Source organism: Trichechus manatus, unplaced genomic scaffold, assembly GCF_000243295.1.
Source record: "Trichechus manatus latirostris isolate Lorelei unplaced genomic scaffold, TriManLat1.0 scaffold00052, whole genome shotgun sequence".
NCBI classification, from domain to species: Eukaryota; Metazoa; Chordata; class Mammalia; order Sirenia; family Trichechidae; genus Trichechus; species Trichechus manatus.
Window position 1 is genome coordinate 3627818 of NW_004443988.1, and position 25279 is coordinate 3653096.

Consider the following 25279-nt stretch of genomic DNA (forward strand, 5'->3'; position numbering starts at 1 on the left):
AATGCTATAAACTGACCTCTGAGCACTGCTTTTGCTGTGTCCCAAAGGTTCTGGTAGGATGTGTTTTCATTCTCGTTTGATTCTAAGAATTTCTTTATTCCATCCTTAATTTCTTCTATAACCCAGTAGTTTTTGATCAAGGTGTTGTTCAGTTTCCATGTGTTTGATTTTTTTCCCTTGCTTTTTCTGTTGTTGATTTCTACTTTTATGGCTTTCTGGTCGGAAAAGACACTTTGTAGTATTTCGATGCTTTGGATTTTGTTAGGGCTTGCTTTACAGCCTAAAATGCGGTCTATTCTGGAAAATGTTCCATGTGCGTTGGAAAAGGAAGTATATTTGGCTGCTGTTGGGTGGAGTGTTCGATGTATATCTGTCTATGACATCAAGTTGGCTGACTAGCATTTAGCTCTTCTGTATCTTTGCTGAGCTTCTTTCTGGATGTTCTGTCCTTCACCAAAAGTGGTGTGCTGAAGTCTCCTACTACTATTGTGGAGCTGTCCATCTCTCTTTTCAGTGCTGTTAAGAGTTTGTTTTATGTATTTTGAGCCCTTTCTTTGGGTCTTGTAGCCCTTTCTTAATTTCAACTTTTATTTCTTTTCTCAGGTAACCTCCTCTCAGGAAGTTTCCCTGACACCCTTCCAAGCCTAGGATGACCCAATCTAGTCTTCGTTTGAATCCCACAGCACTACAGACACCACCTTATCAGAGTAGTTACACCACATATTTACCAGGATAAAGACTAGAAGGTTAAACAGGATATAAAATCGGGTTTTGGTAAAGATTCTTATGGAAGAGTTAGTGGATGAGAAACTGGTTGAGGGCCAGCAGATATCTCAGAAGCTGGGCAGAGAGGTCACATCTACAATGTGAAAACCTGACTACTACCTATAGCTTAGGACAAAAACAACACAAAACAAAAACCTTACGACGTGAAGGGAACACATCTGGGCAAATGGTCAAGCAAACCAAGAGGTAGTACGAAGACCCAGCTCTGTAATGATCAGGTCCTACATGTGCTCTGTTCTCTTTGATTTCTTCTCTCTACTATATGTGAGGACAATGAGTAAAATGAAAATGTGTATTATTAATAAGCTCTCTTAGTCTGAAAGGAACTGTGGGCAGTGATGAAGAGGTATCAAGATACTTGCACGTGTCCATAGAAAATAAAATTTGAAGAGTTCATTAAGAAAAACTACAGTTGGTGAGTTGGGTTATTTTACATAGCACTGCATTCCCTTGAGCGGTGTTAAGTGGCACAAGGTAAGTAGCTAATAAAAGTTTACTTAGTTAAAACTTCACTGTCTCTATTTCTGTATTATTCTATTATCTCTGGTTGAGGGCCACAAAAGTAAGAATCTTGGAGTAAACAGTATACAAGTATTGGCTTAACTGCCTGAATCCCCTACTAGAATTTTGAAGACTCTAGGAGCAAGGAGTAATCCAGAGTGTATCTTCATCACAGCCAATAGCAGCCAGGCAATAAAAACTGTGTCGGAAGTGGCTATTTTGAAACTACTAGGAATAGAGGCCCGCTTTATAATGAGAAGCCTTGGTGGCGCAGTGGTTAAAGTGCTTGGCTGCTAACCAAAAGGTCAGCGGTTCGAACCCATCAGCCGCTCCGCGGAAGATGTGGCAGTCTACTTCCATAAAGATTTACAGCCTTGGAAACCCTATGGGGCACTTCTACTCATATAGGGTCTACTATAGGGTCGCTATGAGTCAGAATTGACTTGATGGCGGTGGGTTTGGGTTGCAGTAATGTCTCTTTCTTGCCTCCCCAGGAACTATTAGCTCTTTCATGGACAAGTACTCATCTAGTCTTCTCTAGGGCAAAGGAATGTTGGTTCACTAACATCGTTAACTGACTGTATTAATTTCTGACACTAGAGAAATAGAAACAGGAATATAGTAGAAAAAGGATCTTACTGACAGAAAAATGTCATGCAAAGTCACAAAATAGTTCTAGGATTTAGATACCATAACTGTCTTATGTTTCTCTGCTATAAACAGAGGCAACTGATATATGTTTAAGTGGTACAAAAAGAATTACATTAGCGTGGCATTCTACACTCAGTCTTTGGTTTTTATAATCTTTCAGGAAACAGTAATAGATTTACTGTGGGGACATGGAAATGAGAGCTTACTATGTGCAAGACACTGTACCTGACTTTTTATCTATTTTATTTTATTTAATTCTCACAGTTACATATGAGGTAGGCATTAACACTCTCTATTTTTCAGATGGGGAAACTGAGGCTCAGAGAGGTAAAGGGACTTAATCAAGGTCACGCAGGTAAAAAGAGGTAAATCAAGAATTCTAATCCAGGTCTGACTTTAAAATCCTTATTTTTCCACTAATGGAACATACAATTGGGTACTGTAAACTCAGTCCCTAGAAGAAGGATTGAACTTTTAAACTCAGAATCAAATTAGTGTCTTAGGAAAATCCTTTATTCCCCCTAAATTTTCATAGTCAAACTAAAGACTTTTGTTAGCTTCCATGGAATTAGCCTCTGACTCATGGTGACTCCATACACAATGTAATGGAATGCTACTAGGTCCTGCACCAACCCCATGATCAGTTATGGATCAGACCACTGTGATTAACAGGATTTTCACTGCCTGATTTTTGGAAGTAGATCATGAGGCCTTTCCTCCTAGACCGTTTTAGTCTGGAAGCTCCACTGAAACCTGTTCAGCATCACAGCAACATGCAAGCCTCCACTGTCAGATGGGTGGTGGCTACACATCAGGTACACTGGCTGAGAATCCAACCCCAGTCTCCTGTAAGGAAGGCGAGAATTCTACCACTGAACCACCACTGCCCCCAAACTAAAGATACGCGCAATAGAATCAGAATTCTAATAACAATATAGAATAATAAATTTATCAGCTATATTACCTTGCAGCATCATCGTCTAGTTTTTTTTTCTGTATCATCTCTGATCTTTTTCTTTCCATTTCCTTTAATTTGTCACATTTGATCTTATGAAGTTGTTCAAGGGCTAACTGCTGTGTATTGTAGCTTTCTCTCAGTTCCTAAGGAGAAAATAAAAATAAGTGTGTACACAAATGATTTAAATGTTTTTGTCATATGTACTAATGTGGCATTTGCATTAAAAAACTAAAAAATCTTTTTGTATAAAAATCTTAAAGCAAATTAAACTAAATTAAAAAGATGTAAAAAATTTAAAATATCCGGATGATAAAAAAACAAAACTTGAGTACAATAAATTTTAGCCATATATCCACTGAGGACAAACACATGTCAAAATATTCTACTTCTTATCAATTCATTTCTAAGGAACATATATGTTTAACAAATTAACTCTTTGATTTGGTACTTCATTTTCAATGAAAAAGCAATCCATTAGAAGTATCAGAGAACAAGTTAGTTTGTTAGAGCATTTAAAGAGGAATTTTGTTCAGTCATGTTTTTGACATATATAGTTTAACTAAGTTACTTGAACTAAACACAAAAGGATTATTAAATAATTTAGTTCAATACTAAAAATGGAAAAGATTATGTCTGCCTAAGGTCATGACTAGAATGAGTGAAAATAATAAAAGTATTCCGAACAGGAACTGAAATAAATTGAACAATTACTTACTGAGTGTCTAGCTCTGCGCTAAGCACCAATAAAGGATTCAAAGGGTTCCAATCTAAGGCTGTCTTAACTACCAAGTTTACAGTCTTTGCCTTCAAAGAGTTTAGAATCTCCAAGTAGAAAAAAGTGCCAAAATGTAAACTACTGATAAGCACCTTAGCAGACACTTATAAATTACCTGTTGAGAATCCTTCCTTTCTTTGGGAAACTGATCTCCCTCTCTCCCCATCCACTAAATAAGAACACAGGCATACCTCCTTTTACTGTGTTTCGCTTCACTGCACTCACAGATACTACATTTTTTTTTTTTTTTTTTTTAACAAATTGAAGGTTTGTGGCAACCCTGCATCGAGCAAGTCTAGCTGCACCATTTTTCCAACAGCATGTTTTTACTTCGTGTCTCTCTGTCACATTTTGGTATTTCTTGCAATATTTCAGACTTTTTCATTATTATTATATCTGTTATGGTGATCTGTGATCAATAATCTTTGATGTAACTACTGTAATTGTTTTGGGGTGCCATAAACTGAGTCCATATAAGACAGCAAATTTAATCAGTAGACGTTGTGTGTGTTCTGACTGCTCCATCGACCAGCAGTTCCCCCTTCTCTCTCCCCCTCCTTGGGCCTCCCTCTTCCCCAGACTCTGCAATATTGAAATTAGGCCAATTAACAACCCTACAATGGCCTCTAAGTGTTCAAGTGAAAGGAAGAGTCAAACATTTATCACTTTAAATCAAAAGCTAGAAATGATCAAGCTTAGTGAGGAAGGCATGTTGAAAGCCGAGACAGGCTGAAAGCTAGGCCTCTTGAGCCCAACAGCCAAGTTGTGAATGCAAAGCAAAGGTTCTTGAAGGAAATTAAAAGTGCTACTTCAGTGAACACACGAATGATAAGAAAACTAAACGGCCTTATTGCTGATACGGAGAAAGTTTTAGTGGTCCTGATAGAAGATCAAACCAGCCACAACATTCCCTTAAGCCAAAGCCTAATCCAGGGTAAGGCCCTAACCTTCTTCAATTCTATGAAGGCTGAGAGAGATGAGGACACTACAGAGGAAAAGTGTGAAGCTAGCAGAGGTTGGTTCATGAGGTTTAGAAAGAAAGAAGCTGTCTCCATAATATAAAAGTGCAAGGTGAAGCAACAAGTGCTGACGTAGAAGCTGTAGTAAGTTATCCAGAAGATCTAGCTAAGACAATTGATGAAAGTAGCTACACTAAACAACAGATTTTCAATGTAGACAGAAAACGCCTTATACTGGAAGAAGATGCTATCTCGGACTTTCATAGCTAGAGAGGAGAAGTCACTGCCTGGCTTCAAAGCTTCAAAGTACAGGCTGATTTTCTTGTTAGGGGCTAATGCAGCTGGTGACTTTAAATTGAAGCCAATGCTCACTTACCATTCCAAAAATCCTAGAGCCCTCAAGAATTATGCTAAATCTACTCTGCCTGTGCTCTATAAATGGAACACCAAAACCTGGATGGCAGTGTATCTGTTTACAACATGGTTTACTGAATATTTTAAGCCCACTGTCGAGACCTACTGCTCAGAAAAAAAGATTCCTTTCAAAATATCACTGCTCACTGACAATGCACCTGGTCACCCAAGAGCTCTGAAGGAGTTGTAAAAGGAAACTAATGTTTTCATACCTGCAAACACAACATGCATTCTGCAGCCCATGGATCAAGGAATAATTTCAACTTTCAAGTCTTATTTAAGAAATACATTTCATAAGGCTAAAGCTGCCATAGATAGTGACTCCTCTGATGGATCTGGGCAAAGTAAATTGAAAACCTTCTGGAAAGGATTCACCATTCTAGATGCCATTAAGAACATTCATGATTCATGGGAGGAGGTCAAAATATCAGCATTAACAGGAGTTTGGAAGAAGGTGATTCCAACCCTCATGGATGACTTTGAGGGGTTCAAGACTTCAGTGGAAGAAGTAACTGCAGATGTGGTGGAAAGAGCATGAGAACTAGAATTAGAAGTGGAGCCTAAAGATGTGACTCAATTGCTGCAATCTCATGATAAAGCTTTAGCAGATGCGAAGTTGTTTCTTATGGACGAGCAAAGAAAGTGGTTTCTTGAGATGGAATCTACTCCTGGTGAAGATGCTGTGAACATTGTTGAAATGACAACAAAGGATTTAGCACACTACATCAACTTAGTTGATAAAGCAGTGGCAGGGTTTGAGAGGATGGGCTACAATTTTGAAAGTTCTACTGTGGGCAAAATGCTATTAAACAGCACCACATGCTACAGAGAAATCTTTCATGAAAGGAAGAGTCAATCAATGCAATAAACTTAATTGCTGTCTTATTTTAAGAAACTGCCAGCCACCCCGACCTCCAGCAACCACCACCCTGATCAGTCAGCAGCCATCAAACACCCAGGCAAGACCCTCCACCAGCAAAAAGATTATAATTTGCTGAAGGCTCAGATGATGGTTAGCATTTTTTAGCAATAAAGTATTTTTTAATTAAGGTATATACATTGTGTTTTTAGATAATGCTACTGCACACTTAATAGACTACAAAAAAAAACAAAAACAAAAAACAAAAAACAAATCTGTTACCGTCTAGTCGGTTCTGACTCATAGCGACCCTACAGGACAGAACACTACTGCCCCATAGGGTTTTCAAGGAAAGGCTGATGGATTTCAACTGCTGACCTTTTGGTTAGCAGCCGAGCTCTTAACCACTGCACCACCAGGGCTCCTAAAAGACTACAGTATAGTGTAAATATAACTTTTATAAGCACTAGGAAACCAAAAGATTTGTGTGACTCACTTTACTGTGATACTCGCTTTATTGCAGTGGTCTGGAACCTAACCGGCAATATATATCTCCAAAGTATGCTTGTAGTGGTTTTGATGGGTCTGCCAAACTCAGAGCTCCTCCCACCCCCACCCAGGAGTGGTCATTTAATCTCACCTCCCTGGCCAGAATGATTGGTCCAAAGGACATAGATATGATCTAAGCTGGGCAGACTCCTCTCTTGGGATTTAGATATAGGGAAGAAGGGAGAAAGAAGTGTTTTCTTTCTTTGAGATTATTAAACTGGGGTAACATAAACCTGGAGCTACCCACTAGCACGTGAAGCCATCAGTGGTAGGAATGAAGTCAACACAGAAAAAGAGAAGATTACAGGTAGAGGTGGGGAGAGGATCCTATGGGAACTGAGTCTTCAATTTCACTCCTCAGTGTCCTAGGAATTGTCCCTGTTTAGCAGCTCTTCTACTGATCCAGTTAGTGGCCCTGGTACTCTTCCAACAACCACCTTCTTTAGCTTAACTATTCTGAACCGGGTTTCTTTTACTTGGAATCTACAGAATCCTGAACAAGAAAGTATAAAAAGGAGTATATAAGGATAAGGAAACAAAACAAAACACATACACAACTTAATCAGAAGAGGCTTCACGGCAAAGGATAGAAGGTTTTGGAAAAAAATGTTATTGGCATCCACCTACACACAATAACAAAACTCCAAACCAAAGCAAAACCACTCTTGTTTCTTTTCAGAAATAAAATGGTTTATAGGTGAACCTTTTTACTTGATTGAAATGATAGATCTGATCTGTGCATTCTACCGAGATTATGCCCAAGATGTTTCTGCTAAATACTTGCAAATTAAGCCAATAATAATAAAAACACTGGATTCATAGCAAATGTTTCACAGCTCTTAGCTTCTATGGTTTACTTTGTTTCTTTGTTGCATCTTTCTCTATATTCTATTGAAAAGCAGAAGAATATAGTAGTTACAATCTATGGAGAGGCACTGTGGTTTAGCAATAGGTCAGGAAAAAGACCCCCAAGACTTGAATCAAGGTCAGCCAATGAGAAGCTGTGTAACCTGGGGAACTTACTTTTCATTTCCTCACGTGTAATGGAGGGTGGATAATGGTACATACCTCACAGGGTTATTGTGAGGATTCAATGAGTTAATACGTGTAAAATGCTCAAAATAGTAGCTATTATTGGCTGAAGCCATAAACGAGGAAAGTAGGAAGCCTAATAGGAGCCAAAGTAATATCCTGCAACTTGTCTTGGCTGTATGGTCAGTTCTTCAATTGCTAAAGATACTCTTAAGATACTGCTTCAAGTCCTCCTTTACTAGCCCCATTCTTCCAGTGTGTGAGTTAATGAGTTTACTTGTGCTTACAATGCATTCTGTGCATTTCTCTACCGTAATCAGTATTTTCTGATTATATGATTGTTTCCTGATAAGAGAAGAAAGTATTCCCAGATGTATCTCTCATCAAGGTATCCCCAGCTAAGACAGAACCTGGTACAGTGTAGATATTTAATAAGTATTTTATAGGGTGAATGCAAATGCATAAGCCATAGTCCATGCAGATTAACAAGGTCTGAGGAGCACCACAGGCTTGCCAAAAACATTTCCCCTACCCATCATTAAACTCACTCTTTTGGGTTAAGACACTGCTTCCAGAAGGTCCTGGTTAAATATACAAGTTGACTAAGAAAAAGTAAATCAATTAGCACTCATACACAGTTTTTCTTAATCTTAATGGAATGACAGAATCATCTGTGGAGTTTTTTCAAAATAGAATCCTGGGCACCATCCCTAGAGTTCTGATTATTTTTCTTGCCTTACTGTGCTGGTGAGGGCCTCCAGTACAAGGCTGGATAGATATGGAGAGAGCATACAATCCTGTCTTGTTCTTCATCTTAAAGGAAAATGTTTTCAGTGTGGATACCATCTTTTTCAGGTTAAGGAAGTTATCTTCTATTTCTAGTTCTTTCTTTTTTTAATCATGAATGGATGTTAAATTTATCAAATACCTTTTCTGCATCCAATGGGATGAGCATATTTGGTCATGATGGATTATCCTTTTTATGTATTTCTGCATTTGGCTTTTTAACATTTTGTTTAGAATTACTGCCTCTATGTTAAATTGGCCTATACTATCCTTTCTCATACTAGTCTCAGGTTTTGATATCATGGTTATGATAGCTTCATATGATAAGTTGGGGCATATTCCCTCTTTTTCTATATTTTAGAGGAGTTGTGTAAGAAAGAATGACTTGTTCCTTGAATGTTAGGTAAATCTCTTAGTAAAAACTGGCATTAAACCTGTTGCCGACTCAGATTCCAACTCATGGGTACCCCATTAGTGAGACTAGAACTGTGCTCCACAGGATTTTCAATGGCTGATTTTCAGAAGCAGATCACCAGGCCTTTCTTTCAAGGTGCCTCTAGGTAGACTTGAACATCCAATCTTTTGGTTAGTAGCCAAGTGTGTTAACCGTCTGCACCACCCAGGGACCCCAGTCCCCAAATTAGCTAGCCCTTACTGTCATTTGTGTAAGTCAATATCTCACCTTGCACTTGGAGAGGTATCACTATGTTATCGCAGAACCCTGGGAGTATATGATAATAACACAGTCCACTAGAGTAAGCCACAATTCTGGTGATGACAGACTCTACTTTTCCTTAAAGGAAAAGCACTTTCCCAATCATTATCCAGAAGTCAACAGTGGTGACTTTCCAACACACTAAAAGTATTTTGGAGAGTCAGAACAACCCCCTCCCTAATTAGAACAACAAAAAATATTTGTATGACATGTAACAGTTCACAAAGCATGTTCATATACATTCCGTCTCATCTGATCATCATAGAACTCTGCAAAGAAGGCAGAGCAGATATTATTGGCTTCATTTTGTACATGAAGAAACCAAAATTTGGAGGTTAAACGATAGTTACACAGCTAGTAAGTGGCATAAGTAGGACTAATATTCGGATCCCCAGGCCAGTACTTTTTCCATTGTCCTTCGCTGCTAAAGACAGGATAATGTACGAATTTTCTTAACAGAATAATGGTTTGTCAAATGTCTCATCTCTGAACCCACTAGTTTTGCTATTTATTTTGCTGTAACTTGACCAAAAGCGCAAAAATTATCATCACTCCTGTACATCTATATTATAGGGTCCCATAAAACATAACTTTCCAAGATAATTTTAAATAGTATACTGCTGTAGTCACCACAAGTAGACTAAACGTGTGATTGTCCCAGATGCTCTGAAGTCCCCAAGGACCACAGCATTAGAATTCACTGCCTGCCCTCCTCCAAGACCATCAGGACCAATTCCATCTCACCTGCCAACAGGCCTAGCCTTTCTTGTCATCCTTTATCACTTGAATTCTTACTCCTATAGTGTTGTTTATTCCCCTCATCTGACCTAAAGGCTCCTCCTCCTCTCTTCAAACCCCTCCATTATCCTAGAATTCCCTCTTTGTGATCCGGAAACTCGCACATATCCTCAAACTCTTCTCTGAATGGAAATTCCTTCTTACCTCCCTGCCTTCTTGGCTGATCCTTCAGGACACTGCTCTTTCTCCAGTTCTTCCTCAGTTTATCATTAAACACTCCACTTACATCAGGGTCAGAGGATAATTTTACTATTTTCTCTGCTCTTTATTTCCATCTCCAGACCATTAATCTCCCTAAGTCCTACAAACTCCATTCTTTGCTGAGGCTCCCAACATGCAGCAATAACACCACCCCACCTTTTACTGTTATCTAGAGATCTCCTAGCCACTGAGCTGCATTCATTCATACTCACTATTTTCCACATCTCTGATATCCACAGAGATGGCCCAATCAAAACCAAACCTCAGGTTGCTCTCCTCACCAATGACCATTTTTACTCCACTTAATCCATCATTCCCATTACTACACCTGGGATCTTATAATCATCAGAAACAAAACTATCATTGATCAAATATCCCATTCTTTGAACATATTTTCTTACCTTTCAACCTTTTTTTTTATACCTGGTACCTCCATTTCAACAGGTTTTTTAACCTTGTTGAGACCTCCCTCTGTTAACCCCATCATTCTTTTTTCCATCAGCACCCTTCCTTTCCTCAAATCCCTTCATGTCGGCATTCATCTTAATCATGATTCTTTCATCAAAGTACATAACTTCCTTATCCCTCCCTCTTTGTCCATAGCTGTTAAAACACCAAACAAGTATGAACCTATTTCATCAGCCTTCTCTGTGCTTACATCTAAGCAGCTGAACATTAGTGGATAAAAATCATACAATTAGACATGCTGTTTTCAACTTAAGTTCATGCCCTCCAACTTCAAATAGGCATTCAACACTGCTCAGTACATGAGCAGTGTTTTACTAAGCTTTACTAAACTTGTTCTCACCCTCTGAAATCTTTATTTTATGCCTAAGCCTCTCTCCTCAAACTTCCTAATCTTCTATTTATTCTTCTCATTAACAGCTAAGAGCCTTGCCTCATTAAGCTATTAGACTGGAACCCCTTATCCTTCCAACTCTAAATCAGTAAAACTTCCTGGATCTGCACCCATCTTCTGGTCTAGAATGAGGTTACTCCACGTCCTCCACTACCCTAGAGGATTCCTTCTAACGGTCCAACTTACTTCTGATTATAAGTCTTGAAGTTGTCAACTTTCTGCTTTCCACCAACAAATTTAACCATATCCACATCCATCTTCTCCCCATATGTTACACTGGAAGAATGTACCCTTTTCATTTAATTCTTAAACCTACGCTCTGGAATCTATCTCAATTTGCTTCCCTGGGGTCTTCACTCTATCAATTCTCTCTCTCTCTCTCCTATATAATTAATCAATCAAAAAATCTCTCTCCACCTCTTCCCTCTTTGATGTCTCTTTAAAGTGTTTCTTAAACTAAAAGAAAGTTTTCCTCTGACTCCATACTCTCTTCTCACTCTCCTAAGAGTTGTTGATACTCACTTAGCCACTTCCTTAACGCACATTCATTCCTGATACACTGTGATCGGCTTCTGCTCATCACTCAACCGAAATGGCACTTTTAGCAAAGTCTCCAAAGGTCAAATTCAAAGCATAGTTTTCAGTACTATGTTAATTAAGCTATCTGTGTCATTTTATAGTAATGACCACAGAAGGCCTCCTTTCCTTTCTGTGACAACACAGTCTCCTGGCCACTCTGGCAGTGTACGTTTCATCCCCCTTTAGTTTCCTAAATTGCCTCTGATGAAAGTATCAATAAGCAGTGAAAGGCTAGAAGGCAGGAAGCAGAAGGAAGAAAGTAAAACAAGAGACAAGGATAATCTGCTGGCCTGCGGAGAATCAAATGCTAACTGAAAAGAATTGGACTTATGTGAGCTAGTACAGTCCACAAATCATCAAATCTAATTTTACAGGTGAAGAAATCTGAGTTTCTGAACAATCTGTAGTACAAGTTCTAAGACCAGATAACCTGGCCATTCATGTCACTAACTATGAAAGCTGAAATTTGGGAATCCTGCTGCTATCCTTCTTTCCAATTTGCTCTACCTTTGCTTAGGCAACAAATGAGCTCTCCTTATCATGTCCCTGTCTTCACTGTGGTGCGTGTACGCAACTGCCCTCCTGCCATCAGGTTTAGCACCAAGTAGAATGTACACTTAAAATCTACCAGGGTCAGCAAATGGTTAGTATAAAGTATCTTTAAAATATTGAAATAAGAATTCACTACTTTAAATACTCCGTATATTAGCTATTTATTTATATACACGATTTATACATTTTTTGTATCTAAAGTGCAAGTTTCTCTAAATGGAGGCCCAGTAACTAGATCCAACTAAAGCTGTTCCTACATTATTTAATTCTGCAAGAATTTTCTTACAGCAGCATTAGGAACAGCATGGTATATATCTGACATAACTTTATCCTAGATTTCAGAAAGTCTAAATTTTATTTTAAATAATGATTTTCAGTGATATGGGTAAATGACTTACTCTCACTTCCCCTTAGCTTTCCTTTGAATTGAATTAGTGATCATCCTATTTGTTAACCCAACTCACAGAGAGGTTGTAAGGGAACCAGTTAATATTTCCAAGTGTCCTGGGCCCATGAGGAAGGTTACTTTGGGCAACCTTACTAATTTCTGGCATTAGACTCAAACAGGCAGTTAGACAGCAGAAGGGTATTCAAGCAAGCAGAAAGAAAAAAGGTCTACATTGTATATGTTATTTCAGTCAAAGATATTCAGATAAATGCAAAGAATAGTCTAGGTAAACAAAACAAAAAAGAAAGAAAGAAAATGGTAAAGTAACTAAAAAAAAAAAAAAAAAAGGAGCTAGATATTAGAAAATAACCTTAAGTAAGAGGAAGAGGTTGTTGAGACAGCTTAGCAGAGACAAAAGGCACTGAAGAACAGAGTCATCCATATTCCCACACTGTAAGATAAGGCAGATAAAAAGCCAATTAAACTATGCACAGATTTTAAAAAAAATAATGTAGGAAAGGTAACTTGGCTGGCTTTTTTGTCATCAATGACAAATGATTTGTTTTTTCTTTAAATTATTTTTGTACAGACTATATGCTTGTAAAACATATTATTAACATTATTCATCTCAAATTTATCCTCCTTCAATGAAGACACCAGGGTCTCTTTTATCATGCTATTTATTCTATAGTTGTTGTTAATATTAGTCTAAATAAATCAGTAAGATAAAAGATAGCTACCTGAAAAGCTATGTAATACTTTTTCACTGAATATACTCAGCAAAAGAATAACTGACACTATTCCCAAATTTGAATTATGTGCTATGGTTTTTAGCTTTTATTATCTTCTTTCATTAAGTATGGCTTAAATATATAACTAATACTGCACAGAGTGACAAATCTACAAGAACATTGTATGTTTCAGACATCTGCTCTGCCACAGCAGCAAACAATGCATCATGAACTTACTTCTCATGCAAAAATTTATAGTGCCAATTATGCTCTGGTTTTCACTGATTATTGCATTATTTCACAAAGGTTAATTAAACTGTAACAAAGAAACAACTATAAAAAGAATTTAGTATGTTAAAATCAGCCTCTACCACCTCAACTGTTTTAAATTGTCCGTATTTCCCATTTCAGAATGTTGGCTAAGATCATGCTGGCAAAGATCAGTTCTGTAATACTGACAAAGGCAAATTCTTCTTGAAATGTATAGATTCTAATAAAAACAACACACAATCATCAAATACTGGAAACTGGAAAATAGTACGTTTAGCTATATAATACAACATCTGTAATATCTACAAAGAACATAAAAAACAATCTTGCAAATTCTGGTATAGCTCAAAATGTAAAATAATTTATGAAAATGTCCTACTTACAACAATAAAAGCCTTCAGTTATTCATTCTATTAAATCAAAACAAGGAAGACTGGGTAGCTAACTAAAAATGAATATAATTGGAGATAAATACCTTTAGTTGATTGTTAAATGAGTCCATTTCTGATAGTTTAGATGCAGTTTCTTTTTCAAGAGCATCTAATTGTTCTTTAAGTCTTTGGCATAATTCTTCCTTTTCTAATGATTTTTTATGAAGTAAACTGATCCCTGAATCTGAAATACAAACATCAGACAATTCACATTTGGGAGACATTCCAACGTGATTACCAGTAATTGCCATGTACTGCCTGGTGAAACAAGTATAACTAGAGAAAGAAAAAGGCTGTACATGCATACTATGGACCAGCAGACGATACCCTAGAAAGAAATTCATAGGGAAATTGTTATAAGTATTGGTTTTATGCACAAAAGACCAGAGTTTGAACTGAAGGTCACTTTGGGAAAGGTACTTCACCAATCTGATCCTTAATGGGCATCACAATGCTGCCTCATTAACATGAGATGATGGATACGAAGCCCCACAGTAAATACTCAGTTAATACCAGCTATTGTTATAGCCATCATGGTACAGTGGTTAAGTGCTCAGCTGCTAACTGAATGGTTGGCAATTCAAACCCACCAGTCACTCCACGGGAGAAAGATGTGACAGTCTGCTTCCATAGAGATTACAGCACTGGAAACCCTACGGAACAGTTCTACTTGGTCCTATAGGGTCACTATGAGTCAAACTGACTCAATCACAATGGGTTTGGGTTTTTTATTGTTATAATAGTTTATTTATTCGCAGAGTTCCCAAATACAGGGAAATATTCACAGCAAAGTCTCAATAAATACAACTATCTGGATTGTTTTGCAATAATTAGTTTAGGAGGTAAAAAAACAGAGGGCGGAGGTGGACCATGATGGCAGAATAGTTACATGCTTCGTGTTGTCCCTCTTATAACAAAGACCTGAAAAAATAAGTTAATCGGATATATATGACAATCTAGGAACCCTAAGCATCAAAGACAAAGCTGAAGGATCAGACTGAGTGACAGGTGGAAGGAAAGACAATTCAAAAACAGCAGAAACAAAGGATTATGGATCACAGGAGTCTTGCTAGGGGAACCTGCACAGTGTGGACACACTGAGGCAAGCAGCAGCATCCCCAGCCAAAACCCACCCCTCCTGGTACAGCTAAGCAGAAGCGACTCTGCACACACCTCCAGAGTCAACATGGAGTGATAGCAGACCTGTGAAAGTTAAGTGTATGCACCCAACCCAGTGTTCCACAGGCTTAGGAGCACTCCCTCGACCTCACTCGTCCTTCTCCCTGTTCTGACACCAGTCCAGGGCATTCGACACTGCCATGCCCCTTCTACTGGGAACTCACGGCCCCAGTCCATAGGTGACTGCCCCTTCACCCAGCCACTGGTGCAGGGGATCCATGGGCTTGCAGCACCCTCCATGTCCTCTGATCACCCATGCAACCACCTTGTCGGCCAAGGCAGCACAGCACATCCACATTGGGACAAGGTAGGCAGTGTTCGTAGCTGAAACCCACTTCACCTGCAGCAGTCAAGCAGGAGCTGAAGACCTGTGGCATTTGACACCACCTCGCCCCCAGACTTGCAGCACCCACCATACCCTCTGATCACCTGGAATAGTGCCTTACTGGCTGAGCCAGCACAGCACTTTCACACTGGGACAAGGTGTGCAGTGTTCCCAGCTGAAGCCTACTTCACCTGCAGCAGCCAAAAAGGAGCTACAGACCTGTCGCATTCCACACCGCCCATCCCCTAAGCTGGAAGCTCTCAGCTCGGTCTGAGGTGTGTGTCCCTTTGCCCAGCCACTGGCAACAGGGGGCCACAGACTTGCAGTGCACTACATCTCCCCCGATCACCTGCACCAGCGCCTTGCTGGTCGAGCTGGCACAGCACGGCCATATTGGGACAAGGTGGGCAGGGTTCCCGCCTGAAGCCTACTTCACCTGCAGCAGCCAAGTGGGAGCTGCAGGCCAGTGGCATCCACCAGTGCCCCATACCCTAAGAAGGCAGCTCAACCACCTGAGGGCTCACGGTACCACCCACTCCATCCAGCCATCCAAGCAGGGGCCTGAGGACCAGTGGCCCCCTAATACTTCCAGCCAATGCCACTGGGCACCCAAGGACTGGCTGCACAAACCCCCTACAATGCACTCTAGAGGACAGGGACGTACCCTCCAACCAGGCACCCATGGGCAGCTGACAACCCTGTGTCACCCCCTGCATTGCACCCCACTGTAACTGGAGACTTGTGCCTGCTCCGAACACCCCGATGCAGCCCTGCCCACAGGACTGTAAGTGAGAGTCTCTGCACCACACACTTGGTGACTGATGACCCAGGTACCTTTGCCTCAACCATTTGGCAAGTGGAGGAGCACACACACAACACCCAACCCAATGACCAGGAAAACACTCCCTGCACCAAGTGCCTGGTGACCAGCAGGACAGATACATCACCTCACCAAAACATCACCTACATCCTCAGTAGCCCCACAAGAACATCAAGCAGGGACCCATGCTCATATACCTAGTAGCTGCTTAGTCCACCAATGTGGCAAGATCAGTGACCAGATTAGCACACATGCCCAGCCTACACGGATATATCAAAACAAAACTAAACTAAAATTCAGGATGCAGTAAACAAACATACAATAAATAAATAAATATAAAAATTTCTTGATGCCTTGGCGACAATAGTCAATATCAAATCACATAAGATGGTTCCAGCAAACGAGCAAAATAAAGACCCAGAAAACCTTTTGGAGGAAGATAAGGCAATGGAACTACCTGATAAAGAATTCAAAAGACTAACATACAGAGCTCTCCAAGAGATTAAGAAAGAGTTCAGGGAAAACACAGACAAAACAATAGAAGAATTCAGGAAAACAATACAAAAACAAAACAACAGAATAAATAGGCTATTAGAAATCATACAAAAACAGCAACTAGAAATCCAAAAGATTAACAACAAAATTTCAGAATTAGAGAATTCAACAGAAGGACATAGGAACAGAACTGAGACAATGGAAGACAGAATTACTGAGACTGAAGATAAATTCCTTGACACCAATTTGTTTGAGGAAAAATCAGAAAAAAGAATTTAAAAAAATGAGGAAAGCCTAAGAATCAGTGGGACACTATCAAGAGGAAAAACTTAACATGTGATTGGAGCTCTGGAATGCGGCGAGGCAGGGGGTAGTAGAAAACACAGAGAATTGTTGAAGATTTTTTTGGTAGAAAACTAAGCTAATATGAAAGACGAGAAGAATCCACCCAAGCTCAACGAACCCCATATATGATACATCCCAAAGAAAGTCACCAAGGTATATCATAATCAAACTTGTCAAAAACAAAGACAAAGAAAGAAACCTGAGAGTGGCTAGGGAAAAACAAAAAGTTGCCTACAAAGGAGAACCAGTAAGGCTAAACTCTGATTACTAAGCAGTAAGTATGCAGGCAAGAAGGTAATGGGAAGACATATATAACAACTTGAAAGAAAAAAAACTGCCAACCGAGAATAATATATCCCACACAAAACTCTTCCTCAAATATGATGGCAAAATTAGGACATTCCCAGATAAACAGAAATTAAGGGAATTCATAAAAACCAAACCAAACTTACAAGAAATATTAAAGGAAGTCCTTCAGTGAGAGAACCAACAACATGAGACAACAACCAGAGTGTAGGACACAGGACAGCATCAGCGAGATACCAACCTAAGTAAAGAACTCTCAATAATAATACAAAGCTAACAGACTTAAAACACGGAAACAGGGATCTCAATCTGTAAACGATGACAATGTCAAAACAATAAAAGAAGGAATAAATGGTACAGGTATAGAACTTTAAAATGGAGAGCAAGGCAATATCAATAAAAGACTGCTTCAAGAGTAAATTTCCAGGTAATCCAAAGAGTAAGTTAAAAACTAAAAAATGGGCAAAGGATATGGACAGACACTTCACAAAAGAAGACATTCAGGTGGCTAACAGACATGAGGAAATGCTCACGTTCATTAGCCATTGGAGAAACGCAAATCAAAACACAATGAGATACCATCTCACCTCGACAATACTGGCACTAATCAAAAAAACAAAAAATAATAAATGTTGGAGAGGTTGCAGGGAGATTGGAACTCTTATGCACTGCTGGTGGGAATATAAAATAATATACTATGGAGAACAATATGGTGCCTCCTTAAAAAGCTAGAAATAGAAATACCATATGATCCAGTGATCTTACTCCTAGGAATATATCCTAGAGAAATAAGAGCCGTCACATGAATAGACATATGCACACCCATGTTCAATGCAGCACTATTCACAATAGCAAAAAGATGGAAATAACCTAGGTGCCCATCAATGGACAAATGGATAAACAAATTATGGTATATCTATACAATGGAATACTATGCAACGATAAAAGAACAACGATGAAACCGTGAAACATCTTATAACATGGAGGAATCTGGAGGTCATTATGCTGAGTGAATTTAGTCAGTCACAAAAGGACAAATATTGTATAAGACCACTATTACAAGAACTCAAGAAAAGGTTTAAACACAGAAGAAAACATTCTTTGATAGTTACGAGGGTGGGGAGGGAGGGTGAGGGTTATTTACTAACTAGATAGTAGATAAGAATTATCTTAGGTGAAGTGAAGGACAACACACACTACAGGGGAAGTCAGCACAACTGGACTAAACCAAAGCTACGAAGCTTCCTGAATACAATCAAACACTTTGAGGGACAGAGTAGCTGGGGTAGGGGTCTGGGGACCATGCTTTCAGGGGACATCTAGGTCAACGGGCATAACAAAGCTTATTAAGAAAATGTTCTGCATCCTACTTTGGTGAGTGGCATCTGGGGTCTTAAAAGCTTGCAAGCGGCCATCTAAGATGTAGCAATTGGTCCCAAACACCTAGAGTAAAGCAGAACGAAGAACACCGAAGACACAAGGAAAGTATTAGCCCAAGAGACAGAAAGAGCCACATAAACCAGAGACTTCATCAGCCTGAGACCAGAAGAACTAGATAGTGCCTGGCTACCACAAATGACTGCCCTGACAGGGAACATAACAGAGAGTCCCTGACAGAGCAGGAGAAAAGTTTCAGAACTGAAACCATTCCCAAAGTCCACTTTCCAGACAAAGATTAGACAGGCCTATAAAACATAACACACATGAGGAATGCGCTTCTTAGTTTGATCAAATATATGAGACCATATGGGCAAATTCTGCCCAAAAGCAAGACGAGAAGGCAGGAAGGAACAGGAAAACAGGACTGAAGGATATATGGAATCAGGGGTGGAAAGGGGGAGTGTGCTGTTACATTGCAGGGATTGCAACCAATATGTGTGTTTTTGAATGAGAATCTAACTTAAGCTGTACACTTTCACCTAAAGCACAATAAAATTAGGAAAAGAAAAGAACTAAAAAGAAAAAAACCAAAGCCTTCCTTTTATGTTTTCTTACATATTTACTCAGAGAAGGACAAACTAAATGGAAATATACGATACAGATTATACTAAATTAAAATAGCAATATTATTACCTATATAAATATATATATTTAAACTTTATTATGTTTTTAAAAATACAAAATTTAAATATGTAAGCATGCAAGGTTAAAAAAAAAAGTCCTCCTTCACTTTATCCCCAAGTCTATTCCCCTTATGCATTTATATTTAAATATGTATATATTTAACTTTTATTTCCATGGGGTTTTAATGGGATCATACTGTCTATACCGCTTTGTAGCTTGTTTTAAACTTAACAACACATCTTATCAATCAGGACATACAGACCTAGCTCATTCTTCAAAACTGCTCCACAGGAGTCTACATTATGGCTATTCCCACACTTTATGTCACCATTCTCTTTCTGACTACGTTTACGTTGTTTCTAATTCTCTACCATTACATAAAAATGCTGCAATAAATATCCTTGCACATCCATTTTAATGCACACGTGCAAGTATTTTATGAGTACTGTATAAGGTCACTATGAGTCAGAACAGACTTGACTCAAAACAGGTTAGGAGGTGAAAATTGCTCTGTAAGAGGATACGTACACTTTAAATTTTAACAGAAACTTACTGAAAGCTCATGCTTTTCCCACTGATGCTAACTGCCAAGTTTATCTTACCCTAAATAGCCATTTATATACAAGGCTGTTGCTAGACTCTCTATTCTGTTTTCATTGTTCTATGAGGGATACCGGTCTGTAATATTCTTTTTTTGTGGTCTTTTTACCTGGTTTTGGTATCAGCGTTATGCTGGCTTCATAGAATGAGTTTGGGAATATTCCATCCTGTTCTATACTCTAAAATACCTTAGAAGTAGTGGTGTTAACTCTTGTCTGAAAATTTGGTACAATTCTCCAGTGAAGCCATCAGGGCCAGAACTTTTTTTTTGTTGGGAGTTTTTAAATTACTTTTTCAATATTTTCTTTTGTTACAGGTTTATTTAGTTGTTCTACCTCTGTTTGTGTTAGTTTAGGTAGGCAGCGTGTTTCTAGAAATTTGTCCATTTCCTCTAGGTTTTCAAATTTGTTGGAGTACAATTTTTCATAGTATTCTGTTATGATACTTTTAATTTCAGTTGGGTCTGTTGTGATATCACCCATCTCATTTCTTATTCAGGTTATTTGCTTCCTCTCCTGTTTTTCATCAGTTTGGCCAAAGGTTTATTGATTTTGTTGATCTTTTCAAAGAACCAGTTTTTGGTCTTCTTAACTCTTTCAACTGTTTTTCTATTCTCTATTTAATTCTGTTCTAATTTTTATTATTTGCTTTCTTCTGATGCCCGAGAGCTTCTCTTGCTGCTCTTTTTCTACTTGTTCGAGTTGCAGGGTTAATGTTTTGATTTTGATGCTTTCTTCTTTTTGGATGTGTGCATTTATTGCTATAAACTGACCCCAGAGCACTGCTTTTGCTGTGTCTCAAAGGTTCTGGTAGGACGTGTCTTCATTCTCATTTGATTCTGTGAATTTTTTTATTCTGTCCTTAATTTCTCGTATAACCCAGTAGTTTTTGAACAAGGTGTTGTTCAGTTTCTATGTATTTGATTTGTTTTCCTTGTTTTTATCTGTTATTGATTTCTACTTTTACGGCTTTATGGTCAGAAAAGATGCTTTGTAATATTTCGTTGTTCTGGATTCTGTTAAGGCTTGCTTTGTGGCCTAATATGTGGCCTTTTCTGGAGAATGCTGCATGTGCATTGGAAAAGAAAGTATACTTGCTGCTGTTGGATGGAGTGTTCTGTATATGTCTATGAGATCAAGTCGGTTGACTGTGGCATTTAGATCTTCTGTGTCTTTACTGAGCTTCTTTCTGATGTTCTGTCGTTCACTGAAAGTGGTGTGTTGAAGTCTCCTACTATTACTGTGGAGCTGTCTATCTCTCTTTTCAGTGCTGTCAGTTTGTTTTATGTATTTTGGAGCCCTGTCATTGGGTGCATAAATATTTATTATAGTTATGTCCTTCTGGCGTAGTGACCCTTTAATCATTATATAGTGTCCTTCCTTATCCTTTGTGGTGGATTTTGCTTTAACTATTTTGTCAGAGATTAATATTGCCACTCCTGCTGTTTTTTGATTGTTGTCTGCTTGATATATTTTTTTCCATCCTTTGAGTTTTAGTTTGTTTGTGTCCTCAAGCCTAAGGTGTGTCTCTTGTAGGCAGCATATAGATGGATCGTGTTTTTTTTAATCCATTCTGCCTCTCTGTCCCTTTATTGGTGCATTTATCCCATTTATATTTGACGTAATTATTGATAGGTCTGAGTTTAGTGCTGTCATTTTGATGTCTTTTTTTATGTGTTGTTGACAGTTTCTTTGTTCCACTTAATTTTCTGCGCTAAGTCGTTTTTCTTTATGCATTTTCTTTTCATCTTTTTCACTGTTGTTGATTTTGTATTTGCTGAGTCTTTATGTTTTTCTTCATTTTTATTTTGATGTGTAGGATTGTTAGTTTCCTTTGTGGTTACCTTAGTATTTACCCCTATTTTTCTAAGTTTAAATCCCTCTTTTATTTCTTTGTATAGCCTTGACTTCCTCTCCATATGAAAGATCTATAACTACATTATTTACTCCCTCTTTTTTGTTTTAATGTTGTCATCTTTTACATATTGATGTCTCTGTTTCCCTATTTTCAGTGTTTTAGCTTTATTTTTGTGACTTCCCTATCTGGGTTTATATCTGGTTGTTCTGTCTTGTGTTCCAGTCTTCAGTTGTTATCTAATGTTACTGATTTTCTAACCGTAGGACTCCCTTTAGTATTTCTTGTAACTTTGGTTTGGTTTTTGGAAATGCTCTAAACTTCTGTTTATCTGGAAATGCCCTAATTTCACCATCATATTTGAGAGGGAGTTTTGCTGGATATATAATTCTTGGCAGGCGATTTTTTTCCTTCAAGGCTTTACATATGTCATCCCATTGCCTTCTTGCCTGCAAGGTTTCTGCTGAGTAATCCGAGCTTAGTCTTACTGACTCTCCTTTGCAGATGACTTTTCGTTTATCCCTAGCCACTCTTAAAATTCTCTATCTTTGGTTTTGGCCAGTTTGATTACAATATGAAGCCATAGATTTTTACATGCTGACTTTGTATTCAGGCACTTTGCTAAAATCTCTTATAATTCTAATAGTTTTCCAGTATTTCAATATATATTTAAACATTAAACAATGTGCTACGTGCAATGTCAGGTAAATAAGGAAGAATAAGGCATGGGTTGTATTCTCAAATAGTTCAGAGTCTAATTTAGTTGGGGAGACAGACAATGTAAAATAATTAATTATTATTCATTTTTAGCACTCTTCAAAATGAACATCACTAATAATGGATGTTTTAACCCTGAATTCAATTATGTATATAAGCACTGTATACACGTGACAACGTGGTAGCACAGTAGGCTTTAGAGTCCTCATGGTTCTGAATTAGAGACAGACTTGAATTTACGTACTACCATTGTACCATCTTAGGCAATTATTTAATCTCTCTGAGCCTCAGTTTTCCTTGGCTGCACAACGGGAATAACAACCACTACCTCACAAGGCTGTCGTAAAGATTAAAGGAAATAATGCATGAAAACTGCCTAGCATAGTGCTTAGCACTTGGCTGAGAATCCTGAGAAAGGAATCTGAGTGATGCAAGGAGTTTTTCAAATCCCAAACAAAAGCTTCCTATTTTGAATTGGACTATATCAAAAGAATAACAGCGGAATTGGATAACATTCCACAAAGAAAGGGTAGTTCCATCAGGTCCCTCAATAAGACATAGCCCACATTCCACTCTCAATCTAAATAGTAACAACAGCGATGAGGATGATGATATGTTTTCTGCCACTGCACAAATTGGGAGGATTGGTTCATCCTGCCTGGAATTCCTATGGAGGGCGGCAGGGCTGATATACTTTGAACAGCCAAGAGAAGAAGCAGGTGCAAGGGAGACTGTTTGAGAAGAGACATGGACAGACCACACTGGTGGAAGGCGATAAACATAGTAATTTCACAAGGGTAAACTTTTCTATTTCTGGTTTTTCTTTCCCCATGAGAAGACGCTTAACTAGCACAACAGTCCCAGCTTCTTTCCACCTCTTCACTACTTGGTGAGCTCAGGATAAGGACCTGGCAAGCACAGCCTGGTACCTTCCTATCTCTTACATTCTTGAGACTGAGCTACCCACGAGAAGCCTTCAGAATTGTTTTGTTCACACACCCCAAGTTTTACAGGGCAGTTCTGGTACTCACAGATAAACCATACTCTCCAACATCAGCTTTATCAATAATGATGTGAAATTTTGGTCTCCCATATGCCTTGTTCCTTTGTCTTATTTTTTAATTTGTTCAGAACTTGAGCAAAGAAGGACAATATTTACTGGACTTCCTAAATAGCCGATAGTGTAATAAAGAGCCCTCACATGGAAAGACTGACAAATACTCCATACGAAACATTTAGGATACTTTCATTAGCCAGTTCTAACACAGCATTTGCAGATTTACTTTTCTTTAAACTTTTTGTTTGTTACATTGTTACCGGTATGCTATTCAATGTAGAGATTTTCTTTTTCCAGTTTTCTGGCTGGGACTTGAGTCAAGAAAATATTACACTCCCACAAATTATCTTGGAATGTTTTGTTCTAGTTCTAGTGATGTCAGAGGGCCAAGTTGGTAAAATTCATTGTACGAACCACAGAGTTAGACAATATAAAGGGCCTGGGAGGGGCACAGCACTCTCTTAGGCATGCCAGTGCTGTACTGCTCACCCTAGCATCTTACAGGCTTGGCCCCACAGTAAGGGCTTTTCCGGAACAGGTTCTCTACAATTAGTGCAGTTTTGCCAAAATGTACATGTAGTCTTGTGGTAGAGCCAAATTTAGACATTGTTTAATGACAGTCTAACATTTGGTTGATATTTGAGTAACATAAATAAAAATATTATCAAAATAGAAAGGTATAACACGATTTATTACTTATACCATTGTGCTAAAATATGGACTTAAAAATACTGTACCATCTGTGATAATATTTTTCATATTATTTTGACATTTTTAACTTATAAGTAAAAAATGTCACTGATGACAGAATAAGGCCATTTTTGAAAGTAACAGAATATGACTGATAGAGTCACTCAGAAAAGAATAAAAGAGGCAAAACAAACGTTAGAGACTTACCAGGAGTGTTATCAAGCTGCATGTTTTTAATTCTTTCATTTAATAATTGCTTCTCAGGTACCAAACAGATAAGCTTATTTTGGTATTCCTTATAAAAAGAAAAAGTAGTATCTGATTAAATTCTGTAATGTTTACCAAAATTCTTTGAAAACTTAAAAACATGACTTAATTACTCTTGAAACCTAGCATAGGAATGATACATAACTGTAAAAGGCTTACAACTTATTCATAAACTAGAATGAAATTACATATGATTAAAAATACAAATATTTACACATAAATCCATTTATGAAAGACTGGCTGAAATTAAAAGATGGTGAAGAAAGCTTTTGTAACTGGGGCATGTCTTGAAGCCTTACGATTTCTCAGCATGCCGATGGATGAGAGCAGGGACAGGCTAAGAGGTGCCTCTGGTTATACCATCTGCACTGAATGGTATATCTAAGCAGGCCGTGACCCTCTAGAACAAATGAGAGTATCCCAAAGAGGACCTAAAATGCAGGGATAGCTATGGAAGCAGGTTTAAATCAGATAGGAAATGTTATTTGGCCTTTGTCTATTCTGCTGTGACAAAATGAAGACTGATTAACTGCCAATCCATACAGTAAGAGAAATTTGGGAAGGAGACTCTAGAGATGCAGAATGCTTCCGGAGCCCCTATTCTGCAAGCAATAATACTAAACCAGACCTTATTTCACAAGTAAAGAGCAGAATTATCAGGTCCCTGAGGGATATATTCAACATTCTTACCACAATTCTGAAAAGAATAACTTTAGGTCAAAATTTCCTAAAATTATTAGCAATGATCATGTTTTAATGTATAAGG

At 38.3% G+C, this 25279-nt stretch overlaps 1 protein-coding gene across 5 annotated transcripts in view; it reads right to left on the minus strand.

Moving 5' to 3' along the window:
• Positions 1–25279, minus strand: part of ITSN2 (intersectin 2) — a 227453-nt gene that overhangs the window by 73015 nt on the left and 129159 nt on the right. For 4 of the 5 annotated variants that reach the window (XM_023732409.1, XM_023732410.1, XM_023732411.1 and 1 more), the window contains exons 15-17: positions 24454–24541; positions 13839–13978; positions 2903–3039 (exon numbers count right to left, since the gene is read on the minus strand). In XM_023732409.1, the coding sequence (XP_023588177.1) occupies positions 2903–3039; positions 13839–13978; positions 24454–24541 (365 nt within the window). Of the gene's footprint in view, positions 1–2902; positions 3040–12732; positions 12814–13838; positions 13979–24453; positions 24542–25279 lie in introns of all 5 variants that reach the window. The other variant, XM_023732413.1, reaches the window with a different exon arrangement.